The following is a 21,965-nucleotide window of genomic DNA, read 5'->3' on the forward strand; positions in this document are numbered from 1 at the left end:
GGGGGGGGTTGGCTTGTTTCCTGCCTTTGGTGCTTTGTAAATGTACTTAGTATGCACTTGTTATCAATCCTCAGTGTATAGTTTCGTGTGTTGTACTGTTTGTTCAGCGGAGTCAAATATTTCTAGATCGAGAAGAATGGTGTTGTTGGTTTATGCAAGACTTCACCGAAGCAAGAAGTGGCTGAAGTTCAAAACAACATGGGTGCATAGCAGTACGTACCGTGACTCTGAATAGATGCCCAGAAAGCCGATGGACAGTCTTTTAACTCGAACGAATCAGAATGCAGAAAGCGGTGCCACTTCTCATTAGTAATAATCACATGACATCCTGATCTAACTCTACTGCACATGAAATCCGGCGGAATGAACCACTGAGGGTAGTACTACAGAAAAGGATAAAGGGCACTGCCCGGGTTGCATACTTCGTTATTTCTTCTTCGATATTTGAAGCATTGAAAGAAAGGTTAGCCCCGTTTTTTGCGAATGTCGGAAGAGATATTGTCAGCATACAGCACCTAACATGAAATTATACTTCTCAGTTATTATTTTTCCCATTATTGACAAGAAGATCATCCACGTGTGATAAAGACATTGGGGCCTGTATCACTAGGCACTGTTATAACGATGACAGCTCTTAGCGAAGACTTGCTTGTAACTGTGAACAAGCTTCAAGATCTTGTCTTTAATACGATCGGAAATGACTCCCTTGACTTGCCGCAGATTGTAAGTTCCTCCAATATTCACCAGGCAAGGGCCCGCCAACGCTATGGTGCTAATAATCTGTGCAGGTTGTTGTGGGTTCTCAGTCATCTGGCAAATCGTCGGTACTCGAGAACATTGTTGGCAGAGACTTCTTACCACGAGGAAGCGGTATAGTCACGAGGCGCCCGTTGATCCTCCAACTCATAAATATTCCCAGCGAACGCCACGACAAGCCCGAAAGCGATGAGGTTCATATACCCCATACAGCAGCAAGTGTGGCGGGACAGTATGAGTGGGCAGAATTTCACCATCTTCCTGGCCGCAAATTCGATGACTTTGCCTTGGTTAAGCAAGAAATTGAAGCGGAGACCGCAAGGATAGCTGGAAGCAACAAAGGAATTAACAGACAGCCCATCAACCTCAAGATATTTTCACCGCACGTACTCAATCTTACCATGGTTGACTTGCCGGGGTTGACGAAAGTGCCTATCGGGGACCAACCGTCCGACATTGAAAAGCAAACACGGGCTCTAATACTTGAATACATTGCGAAGCCGAACAGTATCATCTTAGCTGTTTCGCCTGCTAATGTTGATCTTGTGAACTCTGAAGCTTTGAAGCTTGCTCGTCAAGTAGACGCCATGGGTCGACGGACAATTGGAGTTTTGACGAAACTGGACCTCATGGATCATGGCACGAACGCCATGGACATTCTCTCTGGACGGGTCTATCCTTTGAAGCTCGGATTCATTGGAGTTGTTAATCGATCACAACAAGACATTCAAGCTGGGAAGTCACTGTCTGACGCATTGCACGCCGAAGTCGATTTCTTCCGACATCATCCAGCCTATAGGAATATGGCGAACCGCTGCGGTACGCAGTTTCTTGCGAAAACCCTGAATACCACCTTAATGTCCCATATCCGGGATCGGCTGCCCGACATCAAAGCGCGTCTTAACACCCTAATGGGTCAAACTCAGCAAGAACTGGCAAGCTACGGCAATAAACAGTTCAGCGGAAAGGAACATCGTGGTTCCCTTATTCTACAGCTTATGACGCGCTTCGCTTCGTCTTTCATATCTTCCATTGATGGAACGTCCTCCGAAATATCAACCAAGGAACTCTGTGGAGGGGCGAGGATATATTATATCTTCAACTCCGTTTTCGGCAACTCTCTCGAAACAATCGATCCTACCCACAATTTAACTGTTACTGATATTAGAACTGCTATCCGGAACTCGACTGGTCCACGTCCGAGCCTATTTGTTCCGGAGCTCGCTTTTGACCTGCTTGTCAAACCTCAAATAAAAATGCTAGAAGCTCCTAGCCAAAGGTGTGTTGAATTGGTCTATGAGGAGCTCATAAAGATTTGTCACACGTGCGGCTCTCAGGAGTTGCTTCGCTTTCCACGGCTTCAAGCGAAACTGATAGAGGTGGTGTCTGACCTTCTTCGTGAGCGTTTGGGACCGTGCTCAGCATATGTTGAATCGCTCATTTCCATACAGAGGGCGTATATCAATACAAACCATCCTAACTTCCTCGGTGCAGCAGCGGCTATGTCGTCTGTCATGCAGAACAGGCAAGAACAGGAGAGACGGGCAGCGCTAGCAGATGACCGGAAAAAGCGCGAGAAGAGACGATTGAAAGAACTTGGAGCGGTGAATGGGAACCCGCCAGCATCCCCTGAGGATGAGGACGAACAGCATGCAGATTCTAAGACGCAGAATATTCCCATCAGGAGTCAACCCCCGAGAAATACCAGAAGCATGTCCCCTCATTTTGGCAAAGGACAAGAAGGTGGCGTGACCGCAACCTTGAATGGAGCTCATGCAAATTATCAAACGGCTTTTGGGACAGCCAATACAACTCGTGATTCGTTCCTTAACTACTTCTTCGGTAAGGACGGCGCGCAACCTACCAGCTCATTGCCTCAGCTGTCGGGTCAGACCCGTCCATACAACAATGTCAATGAAGCGAGCATAAGTCACAGCACTCGCCGGACTGATATACGTTCCCCTATTATGTCAGCTGATGAGTTCCCACCTCCTATGGAATTTACCGGTGATGTCGGAGCTGCCGTAAGATTATCGTACCCTATATTGAACGAAAGACATGTGCTGATCATCATTGTAGCCGAAGGACGACCCCGAAGCTGTCCTCTCCGACCGTGAACTGTTAGAGACCGAGCTGATTAGTCGACTCATATCTTCTTACTTCAACATTGTCCGAGAAACCATCGCAGATCAAGTTCCTAAGGCTATCATGCATCTCCTTGTCAACCACAGCAAGGATGTTGTGCAAAATAGACTCGTGAGCGAACTTTATAAGGAAGATTTATTTGCAGAGCTACTCTACGAGGATGATGGCATTAAGGCGGAGAGGGAGAAGTGCGAGAGATTGCTGGATACCTACAAGGAGGCAGCGAAGATTGTCGGAGAGGTTCTGTAACATTATCGGTGAAAGAACAAACTGGGGAGTATCAGCTTGCGCTATCAGCCAAGACAATGTCCAGCTTCTGGCCTTTTGAAATCCCGGGGTTCGAGTGATGTTGCAAATTTTTTGTATTTATAGTCTGACATATTATCATCACCTGCGGTAATCCACAGTTACATCATGCGGAACATTAGAGAAGCAGTTGTGGCGAGTAGCCAATCAAAGGAAACTAGGTGCTGTCTATTAATGAGCTAATAGATGTCAGGTTTACGCGGTAATATGCATTCCAATGTATATATATGCACATGTCTATTTTTTATGTCTGGAAGACCTTCCCGGACGTAAAAATGACGTGGAAGATAATCCTAGCGAAACATGACTGCTTTAATCGTTTTTAGCAGGTTTCACCTTGGGGCGCGTACCCTCAATGCCATATAACGCGCCGCCTATGAAAACAAACAATGCGCCCATAAGCACACCTGGAGAAAGGGCATTCCCGAACAGATAGATGGAGAGGAGAAGAGAAACAAGCTTCCGAACATTAAGAACAACGGTGACAGTTAAAGAGGATGACTTTGCGGAGAGGCGATGGACTCCTCGTATGCACAAGTACTGCGTCAGCGCATTAATCAGAAGGTAGACTACACGTGTTGGGACACACGTGGATATTGAGTGCAATTGGAAAATATCCTTCAGAATCGGAATCTGCCCTGATATACCGGCGGGCATTGACGCAAAACGCCATCCCTCGCACGACTCTTCCGAGGAACTGATGCCTTCAAGAGCGGCAGATGATACATGGCTCGGAGTACCCGTTCCAGTCATGCCCAAAATCTCAGGCCCAGAAGTTAGGGAAGATGTCGAGAAAAGCATTCGCCACTGGCTCACAAGTTGTGCATAAGCAGGTAAAAACAGCGGTAGTGATAGGGTGTGAGAGTAGAACAGAGCTTCTTTCCAGTGGTCTCGGCCGTACTTTGCGTAGAGCCTGTCCGCATATATCCCCTGGAAAGCCGAGAGTATCATAGCTAGAGCAAGGATGGTGAACCCAACCAATGTCGTGGTTGCAGAAGTGCTCTCAACATTCATAGATTGGCCTTTGGCCTTGGCATCTGCTAAAGCAGCGGTGACAACACCCAAAGTAAGCATTAGAACCGCGAGTATTTGCCCTCGCGAATATCTCTTTGCATTGAACAAGTAGCCGATGATCATAGACGCTACTGGGCCCCCAGATCTTAAGATAATGTGCAACGGAACTGAGATCCTATAGGCAAAGGCCCAGTTGTTGAGAAGATTGACTGTAACGAAAAACGCTGTGTAGACTAGCCATGATCTTAGTGGAATGGCACGCGGGCTAAGATATAGTGAATGAGGTCCCGCTGACACAGAGAGAAAGCCAGGAACCGTCAAGACTGCAGTCAGAAGGAATTGAGCAAACGTTATCAGAGGACCTTGAGCGAAGACGTTAGAAAAAACCTGGGATGGGAATGGATGGTTGATGGAGACTAAATACCAGAGCTTGGCTGGTCTCTGGACAAAAGTCAGTGTCGCTCAAAACCCCACGAATTGCGGAAGGTACTTACTTGATGATTGCTTCGAGTGCAAAAACCTACCATCTGGCGTCAGTAGCGGAACGTAGCCATACCCTGGGCACATACTCACATTGGCGCAACAGCCACCAAAGATCAAGGAGAACATCAAGATTATATTTGTCCATTGAGGCAGTACAGTATGAGTGGTAGCACTTATTACACTTGTTAAGTGCCCAGAAGTGGCACCTGTAGGGCCCATAACCTCATTATTCCTTTTTGCCTGCTTCGGGACCATTTCAGAATCCACATTGTTTATCCCATTACCTGAAGTTAAAGTAGTTTCAAGCTTGTAGTCAGCACCCGGTTTACTCTCGGTCTGTGTCGAAACGGGGTTACGGTTATGAACCGTATCCTTTCGAGCGGACATTTGCTGGCCGTGTTCGGTAGCAGACAAGAGAACAGTTTTGAGGCCAGAAATGAGACAAGGATAAGGCAGAATTGGAACGAGAGTGACGTGAGACTGGGCTCTGGTCGAGATGTGATTATGTTATACGTGTTCTCAGGTTACCTAAAACCTGTAGGTATTACTTTACTGTAAGTGGTATAGCGTGCATATTTCGGAGAAAGTGACCGCTAACATTCTAGATGCTGCCGACCGACCAGGCATGCTGCTATCCGCCACTAGCAGTCAATCAATCAAGCAATAACCATCTACTATGATCTACAGGACGTTCCGTTCCTGTTTCTCCTCTCATGGGAGCAAGCATCCCAGAAAATCAGTCCCCTACACTACCATTGGCTTCATACGACTAGGCTATTGGGTCGTTAGAATTTCATTATCGCAAAAGAATATATTGGAAGTCTATGTCCAAATTAACATATGATAATATCAGTAGTCATCTATAATATCATCATCAGCCAAAAACAGCTTCTCCTCTTCCAAAGACGGCGGCAACCGGGGCCCAAAAGCATTGCTGTGGTATCGACGACTGATTTGGGGCGGGCTTCCTGTAGGAGGACCCTTCCACTGAGCCGTAGATGTGACTGCAGGTAATTCAACAGTGTTGTCAAGCAAATCAAAGTCATTAGCATTACTTTGATTCTCAGTCCCGCTGAGGTTGACAAGCTTATGGAGTCCTTGGGATGGCTCCATGTCGCCAGCTATTAGAGCCAGATACGGCAGTTGGTGAAGGATGAGATCACTGCGTGACATCATGGTAACAGCTACAGTTGGTTTACTGCGGCTGTCACTTGTGCTAGTGGCCTCCTCAGGTTTAAAGCTCGAGTTTGATGGGTCCAATAGTTTAGTAGACCATACATCTATGAGATCTTGTATCTCTTCCATATCTCGAAGCAACCGCAACGAAGCCGGGAAAAGCATTTTGTTTGCGCTTCTTGTATTGCTCGAGCCGTTATTGGACCATGTAGATCTCTTCACAGGGCTTGGAAGAGCGAACAATATACCTCGAGTAGCAACCTGATAACTGAGGTCTTCCTGGCGCAATGAGTCTGACCCGGAGTTGTATCTACTAACACCAGCCAATCCGAGCCTGCTTCGTCCCCTTGTGTCGAAAGACAGCATATCACTGTCGGATAATGCACCTATGCAACCATCCAGGTAGTCTGTAAAAGATAAACCATTGCATGACGGAACATAATTCTCGTGAAGAGCGCAGATAAAGGTTTGATTGTCAGTTCCGGCTTCATCCACAAGTTCGTTGACACACACTTGGGATAATTGTGGCCGCTTATGGTGGCTTAAGTAGTCTGGGGGCAACACAACTTGGGCGCCTTCAGTTGAACCGGTATCGACACGTTTGTTATACATAACCTTGCCAATTGCGTGAAATAGCCCAAGACTCGCTTCTCTCTGTGTAACTAAATCCAATGTCTCCCTTTCAACGGCCGTAAGAGGCATGCTAGATCCTTTCGAATTCTTGGTTTTGGGGGGTGGGGACTTCTTGAACCCTCCAGAATTCATGCAAAGAAATTCCAAGGACGAGATTGCACTTCGAATGTCCCCGATAGTAGAGATATTATGGAGTATGGCAGGGCCCGGAAATCTCTCACGTTTGGAAAGCCGAGCCTCCTTTTCTAAAACGAGATGCAAAGCCTTGTACATAAAAGTCGGGGCTATGCTATTAAAATCAAGGATGTTCGTTTTTGGGTGAGTGTAGAGTACTGGTCCTAGCAACCGATGGACTGTCAGGCTATCTGAAGGAAAAGATCGTGAGTTAAGAAGTGTCTCTGACACGATCAAGACAATCGGGGAGTTTCGTTGCACATCAGTTTCATAATCAATGTTCTGTTGTGATGTTCTGTCAAGATACCGCAGAAGAGCTAGTCTGAACGGTGTTAGGCCAGACGCAGAACCTGTAAGTGTTGGAAACTCCTCTATGAGAATTATGCGCTGTCGCGAAGCATCCGCATTATTGCCATTGTCTCCAGGTCCGGGTGAGCTAGTCACCTCATCTAGGTCGAGTCCTTTAAACTCGTTCCCACGTTCCAGGAACTCCTCAAAACGGGAAGCAATTGATACATGTGCTTTGGTGGCAGACTCTGATGAAGAAGGGTTTTTCCATTCGAGAATGTCGAAATTCAACACAGCTGATAGCAATGAAACTGTAGCCGTCTTACCGCTTCCTGCAGGACCTCGAAGGACAAGTAGCTTGTCTTTTGTTAGAAGGGAGTCAATGTAGCGAAGCATAGTGCTAGACAATTCTTCCTTGAACTGATAAAGAAAAAAGCACGAATGGAAAGGACAAAGAACAAAGTGAGAGGAGAGAAAGGCCAGTAGCTTACCTGTCGCTGCCTTCTGGCAAATGCATTGATTAACCAGTTTTTCACATCAGAAACCTTCTTGTGGTGAACCGCCAATTCTTCTATACTGGATGGAGCAAACTGCTGCGCCCATGGCAAGGTTCTATGAGCGGGTTGTAAAGAACTCGATCTAGATTTAGGCTGCTCGGTGGAAATGAGAAACCGATTGGCCATTCCAGCAGATCGTTGTCTAGGTTTGGAAGTTTTATTTGAATCATTTTGGTCCGAGGGAGTTGTCCAACCGTCCGCCAGAGTATCAGTATCGAAGGTGATGTGGCGCGTGAATATCTCATCAAACGAATCATAATCATCTTCAATTATATCGTTGCTGCTTTCTTTCCCATCTGTAGATCCTAGATCTTGCCTATCACCAATTTCTCGCGTAGGCAATTGCTGTTTGGGGTTTGCGGGGCCATAGAAGCTATGTAGGGAATTATTCGTCGTTGCAGCATCCAACGAATGCTTGCGTTTCATTTTTCTTGTTTATTCGCGGTCTGCAAGGTAAATAGTCCGGAGCCAATAATGAGACTGGGAACTGGCTGTGATGCACCGTACAATCGAGAAGGGTAGGTAAGCAACACTTTAATCTGAATCCTGGGCCTCCCGATTGAACGAAAGTCTAGCTAATTTCGCTGACTTTTCGCGATGGGACAAGCAATTCATGACCATTTGATATGATGGATGCGAGAAAGCTGATAAGTCACTAAGCAAGATCCAATTATGACATTTATATGTCTGGCTAGAGGCTGATATAGAAGTATGAACAAGGAAGCTGTATGATATAGGTGGAATATCGCAATGCGGAATCGAAGTCCTGCTACTCGTTACCGCCTACACAGAGCTTAGGTACTGCACTTTCTGCGCGCACGAGCCTCTCGCCCGCCGCATTAGCCTTTATCTGGTATGACTTGGTGGGCCAGTGTCTGGACGCGGACGCGTCTGTGTCCCTTTGTAGTCTGGCATGTGCTTATTTAGCGCCACAGATTAGAGAAGTTAACCCAAACTAGATGACCATTGCACTGTATGACTTCCCCCGCTCATGGCCACATTGAGCCCGGCGGAATTTTTGAGCGGGGCTTATATGTCGCTGTTCTTGCAGTAACTCAGTTGCAGGTATTAGAGATTAAACTGAGAATTACACAAGACAATCGCAATGGACGATGGGAAAAAGCTCATGGACAAAGGGAGAAAAGAAAGAAAAAAAAAATACCACATATTCCCTATCTACAGAGCATATTAGTTCGAGTATATAAGATGCAGTGTTCTAGCAGCTGATTTCGCCGAAGAGTACTCGTAAACATTCCAACCGAGTCGGTAGCCCCTGTACATCCACATTATCGTCACTCAAGACACCCTCCACATGGATGGAGATGTCTCGCAAGTATTTGTTATGTTATAACAGTGCCAGTGTCAAAAAGGAGCTCGCTATTATGAGCCACCAAAGACGTCATAGTAGTAATTGTCATCAAGGCCATCTCGCGTGGGAACTTGGGGCGCTTCACCCGCAAAGGCCACATCGTCAAAGCGGACATTCAACAAACGGATCTTGAGCCCGTAATCGCTGACCAAACTTATAAGCTTGTTTGTCTCTGCAGTTATAGGCTGCTGGTTGAGAAGCATGAGTAAACCATCAAGCCATTCAGATGCGACACTGGTTGATTGTGGACAGAAACTCAAAAGCGCAGATTCACCTTGCACTGATCTGCTCGAGGTTCGACGATGTCCATTACTTTTCTGGATGTCCCCAGTCCCGTGTACAGGCTGCGAGTAGCCGTGCACGGTAATCTTAGTATAAGATACAGCATGAGACATGTCCTTTGCAGGCTCCGCTGACTGATCGTTGGATGAAGCAGAGACATTAGAGACCACTGAAGATACCGATGAGAGGTCGACTGAAGTAGTAAAGCGCAGTCAGTCTTTGAATCCAGAATAGAACAGACCACGCATCGACATCAACGAAGCAAACTTACTCTTCTCGGGTAAAGTGTCGAGCTCTGGACACCTCTCAAGAATGGAATTGAAATCACCAAAGTGTAAGAACCTCCTGTTGTGCGAAAGTTGAGCATATTTCCACGAGCGTTGCTCGGTTCCCACATCTGAGCTATCAGAGCCCTCGTTGAGGAACCATGCGCCGTGCAACAGACAGCGGATTCTCTGTTCTTTAACAAATTGAAGTGCTTCGTGATACAATTCTTCGCGCATCTGCTGCAGGTGTTGGCCCCAGGCATCTTCATACGTGAGCCCCAGCAACTCCATTTGCAATTCGCGGAGCCGACCATACTCGAAGTTGGTCAACTCTTCTTCCACTTCTTGCACATCCTTTGTCCGAGGTGCACCACCAACAACGGACTCGATCAGAATTCGGACAAGCTCAACGATCTTTCCGTAGTCTTCGACTTCCGCTCCGGTAGCCTTCCATAGACGAAAGAAAGCATGTAATCCTGCTACATGCAATCTGGTCCAATGCAACAGCAGAGGCTCGAACAACTTGTCAAGGTTAGAGCGAGATTCAAGTAGAAGATAGCCCTTGGAATCGTCCATCTCCGATTTGTCCACCTCAAAATGCTGGTATAAGATCGAAGTGACTGACAGTGAGGCTCGGGCAATGGGACATCGCTGCTGAGGAGGCTTCGTGGACTGCTCCAGGAGCATTTTTTGGAACTCATCTTGATGATTCCTGACATAGTCTGCCAAATCCATCATACCCAAGAACCCGGTATCCTCAAACTGCATCGAAGGACTCTCCGTCTCGAAACCAAGACGCCTCCACTTCTCAGAACTGTGTTTCTTAGACTGTTTTATCTCATCACCATTCTCGATGCCCTTTTCTTGGCTCCGCTCATGTGAGCTAGCCAAATAGATCCCTTTCAAGGCTCTCCTGTGCTCTGGTCTCTCCAGATCCAAGGATATCTCTCTCCATTTCCTCAGAAGAACTTTGGTAAGAGACTGAAATTCGATTAATGGGTGCACGTGATCCTGCAGTGCAGTACCTTGCATGAGGGAGTAGACTGCTCTAATCACACCGAGATCTTGCAGCTTCTGAATAAACTTTGGCCACTCCGTATCTGCCTCATTCGTGATAGAGTCGCGCATGAGCGAATTAATCAACTGAAGTGCATTTGCGCAAAGGGCATGGTCTGCAGACGAAAGTCTATTGACAAGCATTTCCAGGAACTGCGGATAAATGGCAATTGCGGGCTTCAATGCACGAAAGCCAAAGTTTCCATCTTGTGATAAGTGATTACCTGAGTAAGGATGTGACACTATGGAAACTAATATAGACATTGCACCCCTTAGGATGTTAACCAATGGGTGAGTCACTATGAGTTCAACAACCTGGAAAGAAAAGACGGTACGATATATCAGTATGTTACTATATAAGGTGGTTTGCGGGAGTATGTTTTAAAAAAGACGGAGAGCTTGTTCATGTTACCTACTCTTTCAACCATGTCTTGGTCTACTAGATCCCAGCCTTTGTCAACTTCTAGTATTCTGGCGAAGCTTGTCAGGCTATATGCCAAGGTGTTACCACTTGCATGCAGAGTCAAGTAGCGTAACCTAGTGAGTCCACCTTCTGCGATGAAATTATCGGCAAACGAGGGATCTCCAATGCTCCCCTGGAGTTTAAAAACTGCCATTTTGCGCACCGCATCTTCGTCACTTCCTAGCCTCTCAACCAACTCAGAGATGCTGGTTTCCATGATGGGAAGTAGTAGTAATGTGGCCCCTCCGGTCGCAATAGAGCACGGGCAATTGTCAAAGCGAGGGTATGCCAATCAGTAGCCGTACCCGTTCTCTGACCAATTTTCATACAAGCTGTAGATTCCGAGTAGCATGGCCCTGTAAGGACTTCAGGGAACGAGGCTCAAGGGAATCAGCACCTTCTACCGGTTGCAAAGAGAATAAGGGAGGGTGGGTTGCCAAGAGATCCAATAACGGAACTCCGCACTTGGAACTAGATCGAAACCGGGCAAGTTCGACCCATTAATGGACTCCAGGGTACGTAGCTGACCTGCGATATAATTTAAACTTGACTACTTGTGTATCTGCGTATCGGGAGCCAGGGGCCGGGAGTGAAGGCCTAATTGCTGTCGTCTACTCCGTCAAGTGAATTGGGTGCCGACCAAGGAGCTTTGGCGAAATGATCATTATTACATGACCTTGTATTTAGCTGTAACATGCAATCAGGGGACATAATGCGTCACATATTCGAGCGGATGTCTAAAAGGAGCCCGAAAATAACCTTGGCATCTCCTTGCCATCCCACGCCGATAATTGAGTACGCTGGTTTCCCAGTCATCATGGAGGGGTTGGTCATCGGGAAATGTCGGCTATTTGACAGGAGGAACATTCAAACTATTTGATAGATTCATTGGTTCATTTATACGTGAGGGGCCTGAAATTACAACGATGTTCAACACTTACAAATTGGTGTTTCATGCAGGATGATATGGCAGGCTAAGATCTGCAGGGGTAACAACCTAAGCATTGGGCAACTGGACTGTGTATAGACCAGTCAGCTAGATTGGACTGGGTCTATTCTACGGAGTACGCTCTAACTCGTAATTACGCTTCATTGTATATCTTTCAGGCGTTCCCGCCTAGACATCTAGAGCTTTGAAAGACACTCGACTTGATATAGAGTAAATTAAGTAGATAGATACTTTTGCTTCCATCTGTTGGAATACATAGGTCTACTACTATATACAGGCGGAGAGTAAGGAGACTTTCAGTGCCATCATAGTTTCGATGCGAGCGAGCACTTATATATAATATAATAAAGTAGAAGGGAACTAACTCTACATCTTGATGTAGAGTTCATAAAAGAAGTCGAAAAAAAAAGACGTCCCGGGAGAGGATCGAACTCTCAACCTCACGATTAACAGTCGTACGCGCTAACCTTTTCAAGGTGTTAGTAATTTACTCCATCGGAGTGAAAATTGTCTGGGATCACGCTTACCAATTGCGCCACCGAGACCGGCTATACACAGCATGTCCCAAATAATGTTAAATATTCTAGTTGGGCAAATGTAAGCACGATTCGTGCTCGGCATTTGGCCGTTCCGCCATGTCATATGGACGTAGTAGTATTGCTATATCACTAGTGATCTGTCGCTTGGCTAGATATACTCATCTGTATCGCAGGGCTACTTTCTTAGGCAAAAAAGCATTGCGCAGGACACCCTTCTAGTACATAATTGTTGCATGATGAGGTTTTCATGTTACAGCAATCACTTCTCAGTCGCCGTAGGCTAGTGTGCAGCACCTTTTGGAGTACAATTAGGACGTATGAGTAAGATTGGTCTTGCTACAAATAGAATTTGAAAACTAATTATATTTTAGTAGCAGCAATTTCTAGTCCCGCTCTAGGCCACCCTTACTGGCTTCGATCCATTGTTACTCACAAGGCTGTTTATTCAAGTGGGGAATAGCAACAATTGCCACGCACCTCGATCCTTCAGAACCACATGGAATGTTTCACCAGATTTAAGTGAGATAAACTATCAAGCGTCCTTGCTATTTCATTCATCGAAGGCCACCCTCGCCCTTTACCTTGTGGTGGCTGCTTTTTCTCGTGCATCATAACAGCTTGCATGCATTGATGTTTTATTCTTAATGTTGTGACCACTTTCCTTTCCTGCTTCATGACATTCTATCTTCCTCCGCCGACAAATAAGTTCGAATATTGTACAGCGACGACAGTTTATGATCCCATGCCACACCTCCCAATCGTTCAATGCGATGCCTCTATCACGGCCCAAAACATAAGAAAGCGAAAAAGAGAAACAGCTTTGGCAGATATTCCTCCAGCTCTATCAAACAGGTTTGTAATCTAGCCAATGAAGCGGCCAGTATCGCTGAATGCAACCAGAGGAAGTGGCTAACTCATATCATTGATTAATTAGGCTTGCCTCATCGGCCCTTCATGATACGAGCCCGCAATTCTGCTTAGACAATACAGCATGCTTAGGCGACAGCGCTGGGGTCTTCACGCGCCAGCGATGTCTCCACAGGAAACGACGAGTCTTCCAGCAGCCACCTGCTTACCATAAGCCACCGTTTACAGATGGTATCTCTCACATGCTACAGTCTGATTCGTCGCAAGACATTTGCATTTCTGGCACCAGCTCCCCGCCGGTGTCTCCTAAAACAATTCCGCCGACCCCATATCAGCAACCGCAAACACTATTCGCATCTGCGTCCTGTCTCCGCCCATGTCATATCTGCCATCGGAGACCGACCACTCGAGAGTATGTTGACGCCTATGCAGACTGTGATCTTTGTGGTGGGAGAAGCTGCTACATTTGTTTACGACATTGTGACTCTGTAGACTGCAGTGGGTTACTCAAGACCCCTACAAGCGGCTGTCAGGAAAGGCCGGACGATGACGAATGGCAGACAGATCGGGCACGAAAAGTTTGCTCTGCCTGTGCGGTCGAAGGTGTCACCGAATCGGGAAAAGAAGTAATAAGATGCCTTGAATGTGTACGAGGCCTCCAATCCCAATGGCAAGCTCTTCATCTAGACTAGGAGAGCTTCATGCGGCCTTGGGACAGACCCTGCATGGATAACGTGAGACAGTGGTCTGATATCCGTTGGCGGACTTTTTGAGGTTTTTCTCGAAAGACACTCTGTCCGAACCACTAATGTGTAATTATAGAAGAGAGAAATTTTGATACCCAACTTAGCAGACTAAGTAATAATGACTTATATCATGAGGCATCCCCATACTTCCTAGTACTTACAATGGCAATGTTTGATGGGGCAGATGTACACCGACGAAGCACACCAAAAGACAGGTTGCATGTCCTCTAGCCAACGCTGCACCTCATAGGGACACTACTAGTGATTGCCATGTCTATTCAATTCTCACACCCCACGAATCTTATTCCCGGGGACGTATAATACAATTGTTCATTATAGGTATACTGAGGCTGGTGCCTGCTTGCTTTCTTTCAATTAATAGATCATGGAAAAGACTCCAGTATATAATAGGGGTCGCTGTGGACAGTCACAAGTAAGATAATTGCCATTAACGGCCGAACCTCATCTGAGCGCCGGCGTAGTGCCAGAGGCCCCTGAGGAACCCGTGGTACTCAACAGCCTCATCAGAATTCGTTATCCCACTGTTCCTACCGCCAGTGCAGTACATTTCGGTGAGGCGAATATGCCAAGGCGGATATCCATCCAACTTCAAGAACGGGCCAAAAACAAGGAGAAGATCGGGCTCAGGCTTCACTAGGGAGGCATTACGGCTGAGGCCCATTCTTGTGCTGCCTTGATTGACAGGTGCTGCCGGTTGGGTTGGCTGAGTGGTAATCTCACTAATCTCTGCATCGACCAATTCCATAGTGATGTCCTCTGGAGACAATTTACCACTTTGGGACATCTCCGCCAGGGTCTTGGTCAAGTCAACAAACGTCTCCCTGCCATCAGTCGCAGACAGGAGAAGTACTGTGAGAGAACTGACATTGTGTCTGTCAGACGGCGGAACATCTTCCTGTGTATTATAGATAGGGTGGTGGGGAGCAAACAGCCGCAGTGTAGGTTGCTGCGCCGGAGACCCATAGTAGGATGACAACTTGCTCGTGATAGCTTGGTGAAGGACGGGGATGCAGGACTTCAAGATACCTATATAGACGCACAAGTTGTTAGCCCCAACCTTGCCTTCCTCTTTTTTGCTTTCTTATCGTATACGTAGAGGTCTTAGGGGCCTGAAGGCATCACTTACCGGTCTTCTCATAGACACTAAGGACAGGTATCCCAGAACTCACGCTCCAGGCTGAAAGTTCCGCCACTTCATCCATCAGAATTGCCAGGGCATCGTCTTCTTTGCGTAGTGATAAGATGACGCTCAGGTGTTCGGGTAAGCGCTTCAAGCCTTTCACGTCCTTTCGTATTAACTCTGGTGTTCGGTGGTGGTAATAGACGATGGCGAAGATTCGATCCACAACAGCATGGTAGCTCAGAATGAGACGAGAAAAAATTCCAAAGATGATGTGAACAACGGTGTATGTGAGTAGATGCAGCTGCGACTTGAAAAACGTCCGTATTGGTGTCTTTCGAGGAACCTTCTTGCGCCGCTGTGGTCTGCGTGGAAGATCAGACGGGTCTGGCAGATAGGGCCTTAACAAATTCTCGCGCTCAGCAGCATTGAGCTTCGTTCCTCGAGAGCGAATATCATCCCTAAACAGTTCTCTATCACGCTGCGTAACCATGTCTTAATATCTGTGAGCGCTAGCGCAGGGTTACTCTCAGATGTTTAAATATGGTTGAGGAGATGTAATTCGAATGGGTATTAGAAAGTAGTCCGGGAGTGCAAGCGGCGGTGGCAGTAGTAGTGGTGGGTCCTAAGGACCGGATTGGATTCGAGCTTGGGTAATCCCAAGTGCTCCTCCGGACAATATCGGTAACTGTGTACTAGATGGGGTGCGAACTACTTTATATTTGGACAACGTATGTAAAGGTAGGGATATCCATGCACATGACTTCTAAATAGGCGGAGCTAGTATCGATGCACCAGCCTACTCCGTAAGCAACCTAGATATATATCTAATCATGTGATATCAGTACCAGCACCCATCCTAGAATTGGTGGCTATTAGTTGATAAGAAGGACCGGGACCATGGTTGCTGTGTGAGAAAAATAGTACTTCTAGGTGCAGATGAATATATGTCTATCTACTAGATCCCCTGGGTTCATTTGAAGTATGTTCCTACCTTTCCTCGTTGGTAACACTGATAGTCATAGCAGAGTGCTTAATAGTCCTACTGTATTCCATTACTAGGGATAGGAAGTTACCAAAATTGTCAAATAATTAGAGGAAAAGCAGATATAAGGCATTCACAAATTGATGTTAGTACTGGTGAGGTGGCAATGCTTGTTCCTCGTTCAGTGGCTTTTGAAGCTATGCAGTTATGTAATCCGCTAGGCCAGAAACCCATCTATCCCGTCCTTCCGATAATGGACCACCTATCTAGTACTCCGTAGCTGGGCTGCCCCGTAATTCTCGTTGCTCTCCTCTCCGCATTCACGGCGCAATCAAGGGAATCGGTTGACGCTCACTGTGAAGTCCGGATTGCCTAACAATCCATGCTGATATCAATGCAGATAGACTCGGCTTTTAGTCATAAAGATGCCGGACGATGCGTCCTCGATTACCCCACTCAACGCTGCATCTCGATCAGTGTTTCCAACAGGTCCCAGCTTCACCCTTGAGGACTTCTCAAGTCGCGACTTCATTGTCAAGGAGTTTATCGAGGCGCTGTCGGACTCCGCCATTTCGAATCGTCGTTCTACAATCACGCCCACAACCGGAAACCAACCGTTTGACCCGAAGCCACTTATCAGGACTCTTGAGCACGCACAGCGGCGCCTCGGTGAAATCTCCGGCGACCTAGAGATCAGAGAAAATGAACTTTCTGCAGCAGTTCGGAGGGCTGAGGCACAGCATTCCCAGAATCTCAATACGCTGGGTAAGAAGCTAAAGCAGACCATAGAGTCTTTTCAGCAGCTTGACACCTCGCTCAATGGTGCCGGGCTATCAGGTGTAGAGCTTGCCGGAGGCACCGGAAATATGGCTGTCGAGACTGGAAAGAAGTTAGAGGAATTAGACCGCCAAAGACGCCGGGCGCTTGATGCCCGCTTTTTGCTCGAGTGTTGGGATGGTGTGAGCAACAGGGGCGAGCTAACGCTTCTAGAGAACCTCAGGCGTTCCGGAACTGGTGAGGCTAAGGTACGATCGGCACAGATCGCGCGGCAACTGCTTCGAATAAGTCAGAGACTCGATACCGAGAGCTGGAACGATTCGAGTGGAAGGACCGCTGGGCTCACCGGAAACGGAGCCATATCTGCAGACGACAACATAAATGGAAATGGGAATGGGACTAGACGGAACACTCGTGAGATCATTGAGAAGTTTTCTGAAACTTTGGAGAATGATTTGTTAAAGCAATTTGACGACTTCTACCGCAAGGCAAATTTTGAAGGCATGAAGGACTGCGCAACTGTACTTCAGGATTTCAACGGTGGTGCAAGCGTCATTGCTTTATTCGTCAACCAGCACCAATTCTTCATCGATCGAAGCCAGCTAGTTACAGAAGAAGTAGGAGGCGATCTAGAGACGTGGGAGATGCTCGCAGACCCCGATGCTGAACCTCTGAAAGTGGAACCTAGCCTTCAGTCTTTGATCGATGAAGTCAAGGTCGTAGTGCAAGAGGAATCAGCCATTATCCGGCGAGCCTTCCCGTACTATGAGCAGGTCCTCGGGAAGTTTTTGCAACGCGTGTTTCAGCAGTCTATTCAGCAAAGATTAGAAATGGTCTTGGAAAAAGCAAACAGCGTTTCATCACTAGCATTTCTACGATCCTTACAGAGCTCTCGAAGTTACATCAGTGCCCTTGTTGATGATCTGAAAAGCCATGGGCTGACTGAACACCCGGATCCAATCTCTTCACAAACGGCTTTGGTCCTTGACCAGCAACTAGAAGACTTGTTCGTACCTTATTTCGTTGGGTCGTCATATATAGAGAGGGAGAAGAGGACACTGGAAGAACTTTATACGTCCTTGCTTTTCAAGTTCACTACTTTTCATGCACGCAGAAAAAAGGCGGCAACAACTTTCATGGCATCCCTTTCCAAATCCGGTACTGAAATGCTTTCTTCGGCTCGTGACGCATATTTGAGTCGCCTGGAGTCTTCGGAATTTCCTCCAACCCAGAGAAGATTGCTACTCCAAGTGGCAGGATTGAGAGAGTCTAGCGACCTCTCAAAACCTACTGATATCAAACTGACCGAAGAAGACGGCATCCCAAGCATATCTTCTGCGAAGCGGATGCTTAAGTGGCTTGCCGAAGCAGTTGGCAGAGGCTTGGAGCTTAGCGTTAATAGTGAAACACCCAAGGATATGCTTGCACTATTGACTCTCCTTCTTTCAGCAATGGGAGAAGGGTTCATTGAAGTGTCTCTAGATGCCGCACTGGAAGCAGCAACATCACAAGAGTCTGGGAGAGCAGAGCCAGATTTTGCATATTTGCCAGCCATTCGAAATGCTATTGGTATTGCAAACTTGATGGTTATGTGCATAAATACTTTACTCATCCCTCTTGCGGCGGGTAGTATTACAATCCGGCGGGAGATGGAGAAGAAAACAAGCCTCATCACTATGCGCATAGAAGAGAAGATCAACATACTTGAGCAGAAGGTCATTGACAACACACTAACATGGGCTGGCAAACTCCTGTCTGGCCAAAAGAAGAACGATTTCCGACCCAAGGAGGGGGATAGTACGGCTTGGTTGGAAAAGCTACAAACACCTGTAAGCCATGAGGTCTACTTAACCCCTGGAAGGCCATGCTAATCTATCTTAGACCTGTGCTGCAATCTGTACATTCTTGACTCGTGTGCATAACGTGGTGAAGACATCCTTACCACCCAGTGGCTCCAATATTCGCCAGCTGCTGACAGAAATTGCCATTGGAACGCGCACTCTCCTGCTGGATCATTTCAAACGGTTCGTTGTCAATGGGCCTGGCGGGCTTATGGTTACCAAGGATATGACGCAATATACGGACCTTCTCAAGTCCTGGGACATTGAGGAACAGGTCAAAGGACCGAGCGGTACGCTGGACGTACTGCTGGAAGTGGGCAACCTCTTTGTTATCGGCTCTGAAGCTTTACGCGAAAGAATTCGTGGTGGTACTGGAAGTGGTACGGGTGGAAGCGCTGGAAATAATATTGGAAATAGCCCTGGGCGAAGCCTCGGGGGTTCTGGCCAGACGGAAACAGGCCTTAGCGTACAGGAGGTCAGGGCATATGTTTCCCGCAGAGAAGATTCCAATACAGCTGCGCTGCAGAGTGTTCTTAATATTCTGTGATAGGGAACAATGTGGACACAGCCAATGACTATGGATAATGAAGACTTGACCGTGTTAGACTCCGTACGGAGTATATCTCCAACCAAGGCTAATAATCTATGTAGTGTACCAATATTCTTTCCTTTCTTTCTCCGTCTCCTGTTGTTCCCCCAGCCCCTCTCTTTCTTTTCCGGCCTAAAAGGGAATTGAAAAGGGGGACGGGCATGCCCGGCGACTTACCCCTTTACTAGCCCGAAAGCTAGCCAGCTAGTGGCAGGATTGACAATCTACTTTAGTTGATGAACTAAATAATGCGATGAAGGAGGAGATAACTTATTTAGTAGAATAAATGGCGTCAAGCCTTTTATTCTCCAACCTATTGATCTTGTCCTTGTACAGCAATTAATTGATTCCCCCCCCGCCGGATAGACTCTTCGTGATAATTCCAGAAGCCTAAGCTTTGCTTCTCCGTAATCAGAGTTAAGTACAGATTCCTCCGGTATACATACACTACTTTTCCCATGAGCCCCACTTGGCGATTAGCAAAAGGTAGTCCATGTACCCGAAGTTACCCTGTAGATGGTGTTGCACATTACCAGGGTAAACCCGTTGAGCTGCTAAGGGATTCCTACTATTTTCGGCGCTATTCCGATACTATTGGAGACAATTTATACTGCCATCCTTGATAGTTAATTCAGTACTTCTACGGAGTAACAAGGCCCATCCGGTAGTACTCTTCCTTCGAAGTCCAGTAACCGTAGCACCGCCTTTTTCGCATTATTTCCTCTACAGAGAACCTGCTGTGTAAACTTGAACGTCTTTCCATTCCAGAAGATTCAGCTTACTTATATCAAATGCAACCCCTCGCTTGAGCTGAGGCGTGATGATGTTCGCGACCAGAAGCTTGACAAAGCGGCGGGCTTAGTGTAGGCTCATATGTAATAGTGTCTGCATTCTTTTGTTGTTGTTTTTCTATTTTCTATTTTCTTTTTATGGTTTATTCTTATTTCCGCTGCACGGTATAGGTCGCAATGACTCGAGGATACCCTCACTATTGACTTTAGCTTTCAGGGGCTTACCCTCTTTAGTTCGCTTGATAGATGCATTCAAGCCTAACCAACACTAGTTGCCCATAGAGGCTAGATTATAACTCTAAAGGAAACTCGGAGCACATGTGTACATGCATTCAATCCCATAGAGGTTCACGTGGGAGATGACACTCTTTCCAATCCGCCTCCTGTATCATAAAGCCTATCTTGTCGACATTCGGCCATTTCAGACGCCAAAGATCAGTCAGTCTCATATGATAAAGAAGCTGCAACATCCCCTTTGGAGTACAGTATTTATCTTTCACCGTTCCGTCTACGAGTAGTTCCACGCCGACATGGATAAACTCCCTGGTGATGTCTTGCGGTGGTTTGGTGAGGAGCATGACCTTGATCTTGCCCTCGACAAGGATCCCACCTACTCCGTCAACTCACCAATGAAGACGCCATACCGAAAACCGAAGAGACCTTGCATCAGAAGGACATTGTCTTTGAATTCTGCCACTCTTATACGACAACCATCGTTTGCTGCTTTGCACAAGAACCACCGACATTCTAGCCAGTCTCCCGTCACGTCGTCCTTCTTAACCAACCTTCTTACTCGGGAATCCAAATCCCGTCCTCTATCGAGCCAAGCGCAAGGAAATCAAGACCTCCCATCATCTTTCTGCAGCATTGATCCGGGTGCTCAACATTACCAGGATCCAGAAGCGCGCCTCAGACTACGACTCTACCTAGCATCCCCGCATAATTTCGACGAAGCCATCGAGTTCGGCTTTCCGACCCCTGCGGATGAGGGCACGACATCAGGGCTGCCCGGTGTGCTAAAGCAGAGCCCAAAGCCCCAGAGTAGTAGGAGAAAGGTATACCCAGCTGTGGCTAAGAATGCAAGCCTTTGCACAGAGACCAATGTTACCATATCAGACGCCGTACAGCCGCCTCGGCTCTTGGAGCATCCCATCTCAGACAAGCATATCTCACCGAGTGATGCGCAAAAATCTTGTTCAGCCGATAAGGGCATTGGCAAGCGGCTTGATCCGAACAATCGCGAAATGACACTGAAGATGACATTGACACGACCTGATCTTCGAACAAGCTCTTGGGAGGCCGATTCGCCGGTTACTCCGGTGTCTACCGAGTCATCTTCAGCACAAGGAGACCCACAATCTCGCAATGCTGATGAAAATATACGACACAAAATGAAAAATGTATGGTGCAAGCTTAGGGTATGGAAATAGGGCTGAATCAGCAGATGAAATGTATGTTATGAATGAGTATGCCATATCGTTACCCTTTCAATGGCTCATTTGTTGTAGACTTCCCTTTTCAATGTGCTCTATAATATGTTTTGTTTCATCCAGTTTGCTTGGTGAGCTACTGCTGCCTCCTTTCGCGAGTACCATTAGCATTGGCGTATGGCTATCCTTTCATATATATAGACTTAAGGCTTTAAAACATTGTTTGCTACGGCCCTTACACGGGTTACTATGATGCAAGGTACTGCTCGCCTATATCAACAAGCATAGTTTAAGATACTATTACTGTTGTGCCTGGCCGCCAATCTCTTCTCCACATTGGTT

At 46.9% G+C, this 21,965-nt stretch overlaps 9 protein-coding genes and 1 non-coding gene across 10 annotated transcripts; 5 read left to right on the forward strand and 5 right to left on the reverse strand.

Annotated features, from left to right (window-relative positions):
- Positions 1 to 383: 383 nt before the first annotated feature.
- Positions 384 to 3,409, forward strand: BO88DRAFT_409423 (dynamin-related GTPase DNM1). Its single transcript, XM_025707953.1, has 4 exons — positions 384 to 463; positions 540 to 723; positions 789 to 2,780; positions 2,836 to 3,409. Exons 2-4 carry the CDS (start codon positions 625 to 627, stop codon positions 3,148 to 3,150), a joined length of 2,406 nt encoding a protein of 801 aa, XP_025556975.1. The 5' UTR covers positions 384 to 463; positions 540 to 624; the 3' UTR covers positions 3,151 to 3,409.
- Positions 3,396 to 4,978, reverse strand: BO88DRAFT_409424 (putative UPD-GlcNAc transporter (Mnn2-2)). Its single transcript, XM_025707954.1, has 4 exons — positions 4,795 to 4,978; positions 4,716 to 4,741; positions 4,646 to 4,662; positions 3,396 to 4,583 (listed from the first exon to the last, which is right to left on the reverse strand). The coding sequence occupies exons 1-4, from the start codon at positions 4,957 to 4,959 to the stop codon at positions 3,520 to 3,522; spliced, it is 1,272 nt and encodes a 423-aa protein (XP_025556976.1). The 5' UTR covers positions 4,960 to 4,978; the 3' UTR covers positions 3,396 to 3,519.
- A 575-nt stretch (positions 4,979 to 5,553) lies between these two features.
- Positions 5,554 to 8,273, reverse strand: BO88DRAFT_447876 (putative cell cycle checkpoint protein Rad17; the record flags this gene model as incomplete). The annotated part of the gene is made up of 2 exons (XM_025710400.1): positions 7,467 to 8,273; positions 5,554 to 7,395 (listed from the first exon to the last, which is right to left on the reverse strand). Exons 1-2 carry the CDS (start codon positions 7,956 to 7,958, stop codon positions 5,554 to 5,556), a joined length of 2,334 nt encoding a protein of 777 aa, XP_025556977.1. The 5' UTR covers positions 7,959 to 8,273.
- A 313-nt stretch (positions 8,274 to 8,586) lies between these two features.
- Positions 8,587 to 11,370, reverse strand: BO88DRAFT_376817 (ELMO/CED-12 family protein). Its single transcript, XM_025704376.1, has 3 exons — positions 10,922 to 11,370; positions 9,455 to 10,820; positions 8,587 to 9,376 (listed from the first exon to the last, which is right to left on the reverse strand). The coding sequence occupies exons 1-3, from the start codon at positions 11,183 to 11,185 to the stop codon at positions 8,913 to 8,915; spliced, it is 2,094 nt and encodes a 697-aa protein (XP_025556978.1). The 5' UTR covers positions 11,186 to 11,370; the 3' UTR covers positions 8,587 to 8,912.
- Positions 11,371 to 12,328: 958 nt separating this feature from the next.
- On the reverse strand, positions 12,329 to 12,462 carry BO88DRAFT_t272. Its single transcript has one exon. It is a non-coding gene; the product is annotated as a tRNA-Glu (tRNA).
- A 466-nt stretch (positions 12,463 to 12,928) lies between these two features.
- On the forward strand, positions 12,929 to 14,206 carry BO88DRAFT_409429 (uncharacterized protein). Its single transcript, XM_025707955.1, has 2 exons — positions 12,929 to 13,308; positions 13,391 to 14,206. The coding sequence occupies exons 1-2, from the start codon at positions 13,130 to 13,132 to the stop codon at positions 14,013 to 14,015; spliced, it is 804 nt and encodes a 267-aa protein (XP_025556979.1). The 5' UTR covers positions 12,929 to 13,129; the 3' UTR covers positions 14,016 to 14,206.
- A 42-nt stretch (positions 14,207 to 14,248) lies between these two features.
- On the reverse strand, positions 14,249 to 15,944 carry BO88DRAFT_409430 (ditrans,polycis-polyprenyl diphosphate synthase). Its single transcript, XM_025707956.1, has 2 exons — positions 15,217 to 15,944; positions 14,249 to 15,116 (listed from the first exon to the last, which is right to left on the reverse strand). Exons 1-2 carry the CDS (start codon positions 15,701 to 15,703, stop codon positions 14,518 to 14,520), a joined length of 1,086 nt encoding a protein of 361 aa, XP_025556980.1. The 5' UTR covers positions 15,704 to 15,944; the 3' UTR covers positions 14,249 to 14,517.
- Positions 15,945 to 16,475: 531 nt separating this feature from the next.
- BO88DRAFT_409431 (exocyst subunit SEC10) lies at positions 16,476 to 19,660 on the forward strand. The gene is made up of 2 exons (XM_025707957.1): positions 16,476 to 18,801; positions 18,854 to 19,660. Exons 1-2 carry the CDS (start codon positions 16,621 to 16,623, stop codon positions 19,358 to 19,360), a joined length of 2,688 nt encoding a protein of 895 aa, XP_025556981.1. The 5' UTR covers positions 16,476 to 16,620; the 3' UTR covers positions 19,361 to 19,660.
- On the forward strand, positions 19,301 to 19,690 carry BO88DRAFT_409432 (uncharacterized protein). The gene has a single exon (XM_025707958.1). It carries the CDS (start codon positions 19,370 to 19,372, stop codon positions 19,547 to 19,549), a length of 180 nt encoding a protein of 59 aa, XP_025556982.1. The 5' UTR covers positions 19,301 to 19,369; the 3' UTR covers positions 19,550 to 19,690.
- An 881-nt stretch (positions 19,691 to 20,571) lies between these two features.
- Positions 20,572 to 21,713, forward strand: BO88DRAFT_399706 (uncharacterized protein). The gene has a single exon (XM_025705378.1). It carries the CDS (start codon positions 20,724 to 20,726, stop codon positions 21,621 to 21,623), a length of 900 nt encoding a protein of 299 aa, XP_025556983.1. The 5' UTR covers positions 20,572 to 20,723; the 3' UTR covers positions 21,624 to 21,713.
- The last annotated feature ends 252 nt before the right edge of the window (positions 21,714 to 21,965 follow it).

The sequence above is a fragment of the Aspergillus vadensis genome (genome assembly GCF_003184925.1).
Source record: "Aspergillus vadensis CBS 113365 unplaced genomic scaffold BO88scaffold_49, whole genome shotgun sequence".
In the NCBI taxonomy this organism is placed as follows: domain Eukaryota; kingdom Fungi; phylum Ascomycota; class Eurotiomycetes; order Eurotiales; family Aspergillaceae; genus Aspergillus; species Aspergillus vadensis.

Excerpts from the sequence above, each read along its gene's own strand:
- BO88DRAFT_409424 (XM_025707954.1), bottom strand. The coding sequence starts at position 4,959 with ATGGTCCCGAAGCAGGCAAAAAGGAATAATGAGGTTATGGGCCCTACA. Across the intron at positions 4,742-4,794 it reads TTGGTGGCTGTTGCGCCAAT|GTTTTTGCACTCGAAGCAAT; the intron begins GTGAGTATGTGC and ends GCCAGATGGTAG.
- BO88DRAFT_409431 (XM_025707957.1), top strand. The coding sequence starts at position 16,621 with ATGCCGGACGATGCGTCCTCGATTACCCCACTCAACGCTGCATCTCGA. Across the intron at positions 18,802-18,853 it reads TGGAAAAGCTACAAACACCT|ACCTGTGCTGCAATCTGTAC; the intron begins GTAAGCCATGAG and ends AATCTATCTTAG.
- BO88DRAFT_409430 (XM_025707956.1), bottom strand. The coding sequence starts at position 15,703 with ATGGTTACGCAGCGTGATAGAGAACTGTTTAGGGATGATATTCGCTCT. Across the intron at positions 15,117-15,216 it reads TAGTGTCTATGAGAAGACCG|GTATCTTGAAGTCCTGCATC; the intron begins GTAAGTGATGCC and ends GCGTCTATATAG.
- BO88DRAFT_376817 (XM_025704376.1), bottom strand. The coding sequence starts at position 11,185 with ATGGAAACCAGCATCTCTGAGTTGGTTGAGAGGCTAGGAAGTGACGAA. Across the intron at positions 10,821-10,921 it reads ACCAAGACATGGTTGAAAGA|GTTGTTGAACTCATAGTGAC; the intron begins GTAGGTAACATG and ends TTTTCTTTCCAG. Across the intron at positions 9,377-9,454 it reads CGACACTTTACCCGAGAAGA|TCGACCTCTCATCGGTATCT; the intron begins GTAAGTTTGCTT and ends TTACTACTTCAG.
- BO88DRAFT_409429 (XM_025707955.1), top strand. The coding sequence starts at position 13,130 with ATGACATTCTATCTTCCTCCGCCGACAAATAAGTTCGAATATTGTACA. Across the intron at positions 13,309-13,390 it reads CCTCCAGCTCTATCAAACAG|GCTTGCCTCATCGGCCCTTC; the intron begins GTTTGTAATCTA and ends TTGATTAATTAG.
- BO88DRAFT_409432 (XM_025707958.1), top strand. The coding sequence starts at position 19,370 with ATGTGGACACAGCCAATGACTATGGATAATGAAGACTTGACCGTGTTA.
- BO88DRAFT_409423 (XM_025707953.1), top strand. The coding sequence starts at position 625 with ATGACAGCTCTTAGCGAAGACTTGCTTGTAACTGTGAACAAGCTTCAA. Across the intron at positions 724-788 it reads CCCTTGACTTGCCGCAGATT|GTTGTTGTGGGTTCTCAGTC; the intron begins GTAAGTTCCTCC and ends TAATCTGTGCAG. Across the intron at positions 2,781-2,835 it reads CCGGTGATGTCGGAGCTGCC|CCGAAGGACGACCCCGAAGC; the intron begins GTAAGATTATCG and ends TCATCATTGTAG.
- BO88DRAFT_399706 (XM_025705378.1), top strand. The coding sequence starts at position 20,724 with ATGGATAAACTCCCTGGTGATGTCTTGCGGTGGTTTGGTGAGGAGCAT.